At 41.8% G+C, this 12,640-nt stretch overlaps 1 protein-coding gene across 2 annotated transcripts in view; it reads right to left on the bottom strand.

The window, feature by feature from the left end:
• mapkapk5 (MAPK activated protein kinase 5) overlaps positions 1–11,539 on the bottom strand; it is a 28,334-nt gene extending 16,795 nt beyond the window's left edge. For both annotated transcript variants that reach the window (XM_083784237.1, XM_083784238.1), the window contains exons 1-6: positions 10,736–11,539; positions 8,596–8,669; positions 3,560–3,635; positions 2,701–2,798; positions 1,641–1,749; positions 862–951 (exon numbers count right to left, since the gene is read on the bottom strand). In XM_083784237.1, the coding sequence (XP_083640363.1) occupies positions 862–951; positions 1,641–1,749; positions 2,701–2,798; positions 3,560–3,635; positions 8,596–8,669; positions 10,736–10,771 (483 nt within the window). In that variant the 5' untranslated portion in view covers positions 10,772–11,539. The remainder of the gene's footprint in view (positions 1–861; positions 952–1,640; positions 1,750–2,700; positions 2,799–3,559; positions 3,636–8,595; positions 8,670–10,735) is intronic.
• Positions 11,540–12,640: the final 1,101 nt, after the last annotated feature.

Raw genomic sequence — 12,640 nt, 5'->3', positions numbered from 1 at the left:
GCACCCTGTGGAAGAGTAAAGTCGCTGGCGATGGATTGGCCACACCCTTCGCAAGCCTGCATCTAGTATCACAAGATATGCCCTGTTCTGGAACCCACAAGGGAGAAGGAAGAGAGGTAGACCAAGTAAGTAAGTAAGTTTCTCTGACTTCCATGCATTCAGAACCCTAAGACAAAGTAGCTCTACTGGCCCCCTAAAAAAGAAACAATTACCCTTTATTTGGAAAACCACATAGATTGGACAGGGCACAAAAACTGAAAACAAAATGCTGTTATTAAATGCAATAAAAGCCTGTGTTCAAGTTGTGGTGGGTTGTCCCGTTTCATTAGGCACACCATTTTAGTATATTTGTTAATGCCAAGTATATAGGTGCAGCTGCAGTGTCAAAACAAACGCATGATGTGACACCATCTCCACTGTGCATCTTCAATTTCTGTGTGGAAAGCCTAGAAACACGAAGGTAATTCACTGGTATTGCACTGAGAAGGGTAGTAATAGCAATAGCTGTGTCTCTTGGATGAGGTCAAGATAGGTTGTGTTTCACTCGGGGGTAGGTGGGGGTTCTTGAAGAGCCCAGTCTTGGGGGTTACAGAAATATCAGAGAAGGGGTTGCTCGTGCAAGAATGTATGTTAGGCGCTAGCCTGGTGCTAATATTACATACTGAATACCATTTCCACAATTGAATTGTGGCTATTGCCAGGAAAGTCTAGTTAAGTGTCCTGCATTATTAGAATATGGGTTGAACTCTGAACCAGCAGTGGTCATGTGACATGGTGCCAATGGTCAGACATGGCAAACGTGTGTGTGTGTGTGTGTGTGTGTGTGTGTGTGTGTGTGTACCTTTGTTACCTATACCTTACCAGAGAATTGTCCTTGAAGAGGAGATTCTCCGGCTTCAGGTCTCTGTGTGCAATATTCATAGAGTGACAGTGTTCCAACGCTTGACTGATCTAAAAAGTGCAAAGAAAGAGGCTCAGTCACATCTTTGCATAAAACGCTTATTGCGTTGAGTGGACTGGGTATTCATTGCTTAGAGTTTTGACTGCAAGGCTGACAAGGGGTTGTGTCCACAGAAATACTTTTTCTTTGAATATCATGTCCAGAGCGCATGCACGCAATGTTTATCGTAACCCGCAACGTTCAAACCCATTGACCGCTGCTCTGCTCGAAGGTCCTGTCAACAGCATTATTAGCAAACACAGCTTAGCTGAAAGTAACAACATAAACATTCTCACGGTTGTGATAACGATTTAACGTTGGATGGTAAATTACCATGCTCCTCTCCAAAAGAAGCAGTGCGTCACAGACACACAGGCGATGCCAGCTCAAGAAATGCATTCTGTGGACACAGCCCCAAATGTTACAGTAGCTAGTTGGCCCACAATTTAGGCATTTAGCAGACGCTCTTAATCCAGAGCGATTTACATTAAGCAAGAACAAAGAATAAAAAAGCATGGTAATACCACGTAGGAGGGCAGCTATGAGCAAGAATATTATTGGGTGCAAAGCTCAAGAAACAGACTGACAAGGGCGGAGAAGTGTTGATAAAGTAGTAGACAAACACGATATGTAAAACACTTAAAAAATAGACGTAGTCATCTGCCAGAGAATGTATGTGTGCGCACGTGCGTGCGTGTACCTGCTCAGTGACCTGGCTGGCCATCTTCTCAGTGAAGTGTCTGTGCTGACTGATTCGGTGGAACAGCTCACCACCCTCCATCATCTCCATCACGATTAGTAGTCTCGCTCTAGAAGAAAGCAACATTGATAACAGATGGAGACATAGACGTAGAGATGGATAGATGATGATTGGGGGAAGGCAACTGGTTTACAGAGGATCGAAAATATAGCAAAAGATAATCGTGTGCAAACTCCCACACATTTCTAGGCCAGTGTGTGGTTTTACCAGTAGCCTATCAGTAACCATACTTCTGACTGTTGAATGAAATGGTGTATTTTATTGAAGTGTATTTTTATAGTGCAGTTCTGTGGAAAAGTAGAAGAAAGAGACTTGAGGAAGGAAAAGGCATCTGTTTCGAAAGGTGGGCCTTCCTGTGCGTGCAATGTGCAAATACTTATTGATTAACACCCTGAGCGCACAGGACGAAGTTCTCCGCCTTTTCAATTAGTAACGCCCAGCGCCCAGGGCGAAGATTGATCAAAAGGACGGAGATTATTGATATCAAAACCGATCGCATCGCTCCACAGGCTGGGAGAGTCTGTTGCGCAACGTTTGATGTTGCGCAACAGTGAAATGTTCCCCCCCTAGGCCCCCTGTTTAGCCGACGAGACCGAAAATCTTAAAACGTTAATAACTCTTGATCTAAATCATTCCGTCCAATTCTAACAAAGATTATGTGTTAGACGGCCCACCGTGGTCCAGTTACTAGTCGCGGTAGAATTAATCATACCTCCCGTTGTTGTCGATCGTTTTGGCTACATCTAGCTGCTTCAGCCACATCCGGGATAACATCCCGTCCGTCGGTAAAAGTGCTCCGCTGCTATAAATCCCTGGGCGCTATGATTTCATGGATTAAATAACCCCGGGCGTTCGGGGTGTTAACATGGTATTGATCTGCAGGTAGTGGGCAACGGCTGTAGTAGTAAAACTCAGTATTAACTGAGTGTTCAGGAAATAATTGTGGCTTTACACCGCAACAAGTGTACACACATACACACACACACACACACACACACACCTTGGGCTGGACTCATGGGGGAACTGGACGCTGTTGGCATACACTTCCAGGATTTGGACTATGTTTGGGTGGGTGGCACACATCATGTGAAGACGGACCTATACAGAGGTGAGATGGAATATGATTAATCACTTACTATAACAATGTCCTCCAAGATAAGAAACCTTTATTGATCCCCAGAGGTAAATTCAGGTGTCAAAGCAGCAACAGCAAAAAGTTTGAAACACTGGAAAGGCATAGATATTAAATAACACATTTTGTGTCTCATTTGTTATAGCTAAAGTAAACATATAAATTGTAATATAATAGTAAAATGTAAAATATTCATCAGACTGATGAAAATTTTCCGCTGTTGCAATTATAAGACATGCGGTGACAACAATACACCATGGCTGGAGGCAGACTATACCTGTGCACTGCAGAAAACAGAAGAATACAGAATACAAATAGAGAACTTTAGAAGCAAACAGCGGACAAAAACAGCTCAAGGATATGGCACTGTGTGTGAGTGTGTGTGTGTGTGTGTCAGTGTTGTATGGGGCAAGAAAGACTGTTTTGACCTGCTCAAGCGCTGTAACTGTAAGCAGCTTTATCTGAGCAGGGTTCTGCCAATGACATGGAGAAGCTCAGAGGCACTGAGAGCTATGGAAAGATAGTATTCACAACAGATACAAAACACACAGATAGAATTATTGATGGAAAAACAAGGTATGCCTGTCTGACAACCAAAATGGTCAGCCAGGCATACAGAACAGACCGAGGCAGAAGTATGTCGATAGATAGTCCTGACTGAGAGCCTGAGAGGCAGCCAGAGACAGCAAAATAGCTGATAACACAAGCATAACTGGGTGACTCTGACCTCATTTCTGGCCTTGGGTCGATCAATGAGAATCTTCAGGGCCAGGCGCTCCTGCGTCGACTTCTTCACACATACTCTGTGGGCACGGAGGAGGAGGAGAAAAAAGCAACAACTCACTCAACGTCAACGTCTTAAAGCGCAAATAACATGCATTTTAAAACTGCTTTTAATATTTAATAATCATATGGTCTATGTCCCTCAAAGTTATTTCTAATGGTTTGAGCCTCAATCACCACTCTGATATAACCAGGCCTTGTCATTTCTTTCTGGACTTTGAAAGCAGTTTTAGCTGCAGTACCACAATGTCCTGAGGTGGTGGGGGTGCTGATATGCAGATTATTTAATATTTGAGTCATTATAATACTGATGCTAGATAAAACCAGGCTTGTTTCCATTCCATGCCAGCTTGGAAAATCAACAATGGTGGACATTGTAAACAAAGTGGAAATGCAAATTTGGAACTGAAGACTGAAGAATTATACAAAGTAGGGTGACATTGATGACATCACGATGAAGCCACCCATATGACATGAAGGCCTGATTGTTCAAAATTGGTTATTTGTGGGGATAGAAAACACACATGGGAGCCCCAAAAACACAAAATAAATTGAAAAAGTTGAATTTTATGTTATAGGTCCTTTAAACATTTCAGTGCCCCACATAGCAATGGTTCTCAACCTGTGGGTCCCCACATGACAGTGAGGTGACTTTTTTAATACCTCAAAAATAAAGAAATTAAGACCACTGCATTAATGAATCAACAAACTATACTATAAAAACGGATTACCGATTACTGTCAAATATTTGAAAATAGCTGATTTACAAGCAATCTGCTATTTTCACTATATTTATCTGTAGAACCAAGTCAAACTAAATGTAATATCTTAACTCCTACAATTCCAAGTGCTTATCAGGGGGGTTCCCTTCCCAGTTCAAATGTGATTATTTTGGGGGGGGATCACAGCCTGAAAAGATTGAGAACCACTGCCACATAGGACCACAGCAGAGCGAGATGTTTTACATGCATTCTTGGATTCTTAGTAGTTTGCTGGGCTGGGCATGCCCTGATCACACCCGTGTGAAGTGAGGGGTGCTAATATATTAAAGTCTAACTCATGTTGATTAGGTGATGTATGGGTAATATTTTCTGTGACAATCCAGTGTAAAAACCATTTCAATAATGTTGTTTTACTTCAGCATCGTCAATGAAAGAGGCTTATACCCAGGAGTTATAAGAAGCATATTTTGTCTGCTGTGTGAAATGCTCAGGCAGCTCCTCAGTGACTCAAACAAGAGTGAATCTACACAATGGTGTTTGAGTTTCTGAAAATGTGGGGAGTTTGATATGATCGAATGTATACTGATGTAATATATCATCATCATCATCATACTACCATCATCATCATCATCATACTATAATTCTAACAATGTCTGAGTGTGTGTGTGTGTGTGTGTGTGTGTGTAAACAGTGCCGTAACTCCTTACTGCCTGCACCAATCAGTCCCACTTTTCACACAGGCATTGACCATATGAATGGAGGGCGTAACGAAGCCCTTTTTTCGATTTGACACATTAATGATTATTAATTAATTAATTAGTCAATTACAACGCACCCGGGCGCAGTACCCTTCACGGCCACAAGGGGGGGGGGGGGCAAATATCTCACAACGGGTAAGGACTAGTATATATAATGTATGGGAATTGTAGGGACCATCCGATGGTCACTACATTGCCGCAGCGAAGCAAATCTTCCCCATAATGCATTGCGCAAGCTCGCTCTTGAGCGCACATGCACGCGTTCGTGCACATGCACGTGTTCGCGCACATGCGCTGCTTCTGTTAACTGTTGTTTCTGTTAACACCAAAAATCTTTAGCAAAAGTAGCCGATCTACAAGCTCACACTACGGACGTTGCTTATAGATGGGCTATTTTTGGCGTATTCCCCCCCCAGGCATAGCAGGAGTTCATGTGGTTAATGCTGGTGATGTTTTCATATTGTCAAGGTATTTTCATATTGCTGGATAATATGGATATAATATTAATGTATTGATAATAATCATTAGGCCTATGTAATTTTAAGGGAATAACCTTTTTATCATAAACATCGGCCTAAATTCCTGCAAACATATTTTCATTAAACTATTATTTATTCATTAATTCCTTAATTCATCCATGAGGTGGCTCTCTATTGTTTATGACAGCCTGCAGTCACTTACAGTCCGTTTCTAGCGAAAATGTAACTAATTCAGCAGCAGTAACATTAATGTTTTGACTGGTTTCTTGTAGTCAGTCGATTCTTCATATCCATATGAGTGAAATGGCCGGGATGATTTTTATTTTTCAAAACAGTTCTTATATATAGCCTACAATGCAAATAAAAAGTACATGAACCCGCAGACTTATAGCGCTCTCTACAGATATTGACGTCACACTTGGTGCCCCCCATATAGGAAGTACTGTCTGAAATCATCACTATTAAGAGCCCACTAAATGTGGATCCCATATGGGGAGTAGGGAACAACCTATGGGGAGTAGGGAACAACCTATGGGGAGTAGGGAACAACCTATGGGGAGTAGGGAGTAGGGAACAACCCTATGAATTCGAACGCAAGCCACAGTATGAGTTTCCTTTTTAAGAGCCATGTTGCAAACTTGCAAGCAGTCTGTTAGATGATATGATATGATATGATATGATATAGTACTTTATTGTCAGTTCACACTGAAATTTGTCTTGCGACACAGTAGCAGAGTATGCAGAACACATATACACACATTTCAAATGTGTGACATTTGACATAACACAAAGAACAAGACGATTTACATACATAAAGACATGAAGGCAAGAGCAGTATCCACCGCTTAGATTATCCTGTGGCTACTACAACTCCTGATTAAGCCTCAAGGTCGACTGGTGGACACGCACACGCACACACACAGGCTGCTGCAGACGCATACTGAGAAGTGGAGCTGCATGCATGTGGATGTAAATATCCATTCATAGCAAAATAAAACTGTAACCAGACCTAACTCTATTGCTCTGCTCAACAAACAATAACATTACAGTAGTAGTAACATTACACAACAAACAATAGTAATAGTATGACTGCTCTATAATTTGACGCCTATCCTACAATTTAAAAAAATCACACCCATGTGAAGTGAGGGGCGCTCTTATCATTGTACATCATCATGAGGTAAAATAGACACAATGCCTATTTGCTCACTATGACGTAAACGAGGATAGAATGTAATGTTTGTGTAGGACATAAAAGAATAGGCACTAAGCCGACACTATGACGTAAAATTCTCATTATCAATGAGAATTTAATGTTTGTATAGGAGGGAAATCTACACTAATAGCTGAATATAATAATGCTATAATACAAGAGCAATACAAGAGCAATAATACAAATTAATCTGAATTAATCTAATTAATTAATTAATTAAAATAATTCGGGTCCCCACATGTCCAGTGAGGGGCGCTAGCCCCCCCTATGAGATAGGGGGCGCCTATCTCATATAAATAATGTATATAAATAATGTATAACCCAACTTATACATTATTACTACTGTTGTGAGTTATTGTATTTTTTATTGTTATTTTATATAGTTTTTTATATTGTTCCCCAATTACTGCACAGACACAGTTGAGGATCTTTACTGTAGCAGCTGCTGGCAGTAGGAGTTTATCTGCCTGTTGGTTCACCTTCACAAGGCGTGTGAAGGGTACAGGACAGGACAGTAAAACAACAATGCTTACAAAGAAAGACCTCAAACAAAGAGAGAAGAAAAGGCCTGTAATGTCCTTCTCTAGGCTCTGTACACTCAGAGGTAAATGCCTGTAAAGGTCCTTGCAGACTGCTGCTTCATTTCCTGAAAATCGCAGCAGTTTGCAAGGACCTTAAGGGCCCATTTAGAACCCCCAAGGAACACTTAGGGTCCCTGGGCCCCACTTTGAGAACCACTGTTCTTAGCCATTATATAATAACTGGTTAGTGATAAATGTATTTTTGTCCTGTCCACTTCACACGCCTTGCGTGAACAAACAGGCAATTATTACACAGACAAAGACGTTCCAGTTGAGGATCTTTACTGTAGCAACTGGCTGTAGAAGTTTATCAGCCAGTATATCTGCCTACATTTTAATTTAAACAATACTTTTGTGAACTTAAATGACAAAACGGAAGACAGCTTCCTGTCACATCTTTTGTAGTATCTGTAGCATTTGAAGATTTATGTTGTTGTCTGGCTTGACTACTGAGAGCAACTTTCTTCACTACCATTTGAGCCAGCTGGTATTTCTTTTCTCCCCAATTTAGTTATGCCAATTAGTTCCTTCTCACACATACATTTCTGTGTTGTTGTCACTGCTGCTGTATCCAACTGATTCACCTGCCAGTGAGGAGCCCCCACCAGGAGGACGTAGAGCCTTTGTCCTACTCCTCCCGCCCAACACTCCCTGCTGACCGGTGCCGCCCCAGACCGTGGGAATACATCCCCGCTGGGCTTCCATCCCACCAAATGTGTGCGCACAGATGTACGACAAAGCCGGATGCACCACAGTGGATTAGAACCCACAACCTCCGTGGTGGTGGGTGGGCAGGGACTTTACCACTACGCCACACGAGCGCCCTAAACTGTTACAATCTTGCCAAAGCCAGTTATGAAAAGACAAAATCATAGGCCATTATGTTTTGGGAAAGGCCTTTCCTGCCGTTCTTTGCATTTACCTGGTTCAATTAAGAAATACCTGCGAGTTTTAACAAGCATCAATGCTATCAGTGGATAGCATCAATGCTAAACAATACTTTATTTTGCCGTTTTCTATGAACACCATCCTCGTCTAAACACCGCCTTAGACTTGAGCTCTGAATTCAGAGCCTGAGTGTCTGCTAAATGCCTAAATTGTGTAAATTGTAAATTTGACTACCTTTCATTTTTGGATACGATATTGCGAAAAGGGTGATCTTCACTGCACTTGGACAGGCTCTACCCCTGCCGCGATAGCTCCAGACGGAGCTGTTGTCAGGCTCACCTGACAGGTCCACTGATGCCAGCGCCCAGCTTCTGGGTCCAGTTGATGTTGTACTCCTCTAGGATGGATATCTCCTATGGGGGAGACACAGAGCAACATTTATCACATGACTATATCACAATTATCACATGTTAAGGAGACTGGTGTCAGTGGTGTCGTGGTGTGCAACTCGACAAGTGGGCCTGATTTTTCAAGGTGTTTTTTCTGACACCGACATGGGCAATATATCTAACTGTTGGTGTGTATATATACAAACATATCACACACACATCTCACACACACACACACACACACACACACACACACACACACACACACACACACACACACACACACACACACACACACACAAATCCACTTTATTTATACAAGTACATTTTTATACAACAAGGTTGAAACAAAGTGCTGTACACAAAGAAATACTAGAATATCAGAATCACACACACGTCATACACCATGTTGGCCAACACATTCCCGGGAACCTGGTCTCCATGTAGTCTAATGTGTTCTCCCTACCACTGGTCTAAGCCAGTCCAAGCTGCTTTGTATAAACACACACAGCAGACACACGCGGAGTCTGATGATAATCACAGCGCATGTCGTCATTACTCCGCATGGGTCACAGGGTCATGTGCAGCACGATCCAGAGAGACAAACTATATACGTCCCAATTAATTCTCTATGTCCCTCTAAAGCCATGGCCTCTCACATTTTCACCCAATAGTGAGAGTAGATTGGAGTTTACTTAGGATCACATTTTACTGCTGACATGAACGACTGTGAGAGGAGAAGCCAACAACAGCTTGAACTGCCCTGAAATCCAAGCCAGTACGAAAGTTGTTAATGAATGTCAAGAGGAAATTCTCCCAAAATAGAGGCCCATGTTCTAGACAGCTACTGTAGCAATATAAAGAAAATAACTCTCTCAATATAACATACAAGATAAAGACCTCTCTCACAATGCTCACATTAATTTAAATTATTCTCTCTGTCTCTGCATTCAATGTGCTATGTTTAAATGGACTGTCTGCAATATTTCTATACTAGTAGTGATGAGATTACAAGAATAGTCACTTTCTTCAGCTGAAGATAAAAAAATTGTCAAGCTACACAGTTGGGCATGTAACAGTAAACTTAGTAGGGAAATATGCAGGGTCCAAGACAAGTCAATATTTTAGCCGATGCAGTACAGTACAGACAGTTCTGCCTTGCAGTCGCAAATTGTGGATAATGTCTGTATGAATTGATACACATAGTGCTGCAGTGCAATGGACGAAAGATACAAATCGGGCTTAATATAGCACTTACTGATCAAAATAACATACCTTGACTAGATCCCTAGTTTCGTAGTGGAATCAATGTAGGTGAATGTATGTGAGTGAGTGTCTGAGTGAGTGAATCTGCCAATCCATGTAAAACTATGGTACATGCTGCTATTAAATGGTACTTAATATTCTACCATTTGAGATGCATAAGCATTTGAGTAAAGAGTTTCAACGATAAAGTCAGACCCATTAACACTGTGCATTAAAATATATCTTATCTGGATCGGATGATGAACGATCCTGTATCTCTCCCTTGCATTACATCTGGACCATGATCAAGATCAGATCTGAACACAATATGATCCAGACAACCTCCTATCATCAATCAGTATTATTGCAATGTGTGCTGTGTATTTAATGTACAACTTATATGCGTTTCTAGATAAGATATCCAGACTCACATTTTAATTCCAGACAACATGACAGATTAAAAAATCATTCATAACAGGACCCCTAAGTCTTTTTGCCACACCATAAAAAAGCTGGTTTAAGTGAAGAATGTGTATTATAAATAACATACTATCTCCAGGCCTGAGATGTAAAAGATGTGAAATAACAAAAACATAATGGCTAAGGTACTTCTTAATCTAGATAGATAGTACACAGTCACTGACAAAAGCAGTTATGGTCAGGCATACTGATCCCCAAAAAGGTATTTCTATGTCATAGCTCACAAAGAAAATGCACTTGATTTTATCTTGCCAAGAGTAGCCTAGATCAGCTGTCTAGTCTATATGAGGCAGTCTAAACTCTAAAGCATCTATAGACTCTAGGCATACATGATTGTGCAGGCTTCGGATTTATTTTCTTATTACCTTGATGAAATGGTCTGCGTTGTTATCGTCGGTCATGATGGTGTTCCACTGTTGACACGATTATCCTGTCACCCGGGGTGGTAGACCAAAGGTAAACAAAGGCTTGTCCTTTGACCTGTAAAAGTTGATATTCGGTGATGTTGAGATAGAGGTGGCCGAGGAGTCCCCGAGCCTTGTGCTACTGGTGACAGATCACGGTCATGGGTGCCAATTGATATTGGGTCACCAAGCAGCCACGGTGGTATACGGTACGTTCACTTCGGGAAGCCGACTTGAGGCCACCCGGCCGGGTACGATATTTTTCAGGCCAGCTCGGCTCACAGCCTCGGGTTCCGACTCGCTCTTCCAGTCGTCTTGGATTCACTGTAGCGACCATGTAGAGTGGCAGACTCCCAGCGAGATGACCAGGAAAAGACGTGGACAGTAGACACGTAGCCCCGGTGTGGCTCGCCACTTTTGGTGGGCACAGAGTATGGCTGGGACAAGAATAGTGTATTTTTAGCCTGACGCAATGAGTACTGTAGTCCACTAACGTCGCGTTATGTGGTCGCAAGATACCGGCGGGGATCGGCTAACTTGTTATTAGCTTTTTTGCTAGCAATTAATCTGAGGCGACTGTATTCGCGGATCCAGTGTAGCTAAATAATTAACGCTATTCAACAACGCCAACCGTGAAACATAAAGCAGGCCAAAGGTATCGTGTAATAAAACGTGGCGATAGCGACGTTAATCAAAACTCGGCACACCGTGTTCCAGAGGTTGGGTACGTAGCACAGCAGAATGAGCAGATAGAAGAACGTTATACTACTACTGTAACATCGAGTCGATGAGTCTAAAATAAAGGTACTAAGGAGACGTTAGTGACCTCACTGTCACCCGGAAGTGCGGTTAGAACAAGGCTCTGCGTGTCTATGAGGCTACTGTCCTATTATCTGTGACGTCATTACAAAATCCTTGGCATATTTATTTGTTAGCGTCGAGCATGTCTGTAACGCACCACAGGCTCAGCTACTCCAAAGAAGCATCTAGGCTGAATAAGTCACCATTCATTCACCAACATTGGCAGTTGTTGACTTGTTGTATCATGTATACGAAAGTAAAAACTAAAAAGCATTAGCAGACATGGCAGAATAACGCCAACGGTGTGTACTCAATAATATAATGTCAAGAATGTCATGAAAGGTGGCAAGTGACGTGGGACTGGGGAGATACAGTTATGGTTCCGTCTCTTGGCATTGTTGGCAAAGCAACATGATTGATTGAAGTATTTAACAGATTGGATAATTAGTACATTTCAAGCACAACTCAATACAAAACTGTTAACTGTGGACGACACCATACACATTACACTTGTTTACAATAGGGTCCACCATGTTCAATTCATCATAACATTTAGAGACGTACAAATATACACTTCTATATAGCCAAAAACAGACTCCCCAAGCGGCCGGAGGGTCTCGGATTAGTCGGATATGTCTATGGTCTGGGGCCTGGGGGTCCTCCCCCAGAAACCCTTTAACAGTTTAACTTTTTTTTGCACTCTAGTCTATCCATTTGTTTGATGTTTAAATTATATATTTGCATTGTCTGAAGGAAGCCAAACTAGTTTTACTCTTATGTACCTGTACACAAGATAAAAAGGTAAAAATAAAGTACAACCTTGAACCTCGAGTAGATGTAATTTCGTGTATTCTGGTGAATTTGGGGAGTTTGATGCTTTTATCAGGCTTGCTTTACTAGCATTGGAAAATGATGGGTAGTTTCAGCCATTAAAACGCAAAATTCATAAGTGAACATCTATGATTGCATGCATTGCCAGGCCCCAGACGCCCTCCAGATGTAAGTTCCTGTGTTCTGGTGAATTTTGAGTGATACCTAATCCAGGAGAAATGACAATGCAGGGGT

The sequence above is a fragment of the Protomyctophum parallelum genome (assembly GCF_964188405.1).
Source record: "Protomyctophum parallelum genome assembly, chromosome: 15".
In the NCBI taxonomy this organism is placed as follows: domain Eukaryota; kingdom Metazoa; phylum Chordata; class Actinopteri; order Myctophiformes; family Myctophidae; genus Protomyctophum; species Protomyctophum parallelum.
This window is presented reverse-complemented; position numbering and strand designations above follow the sequence as displayed.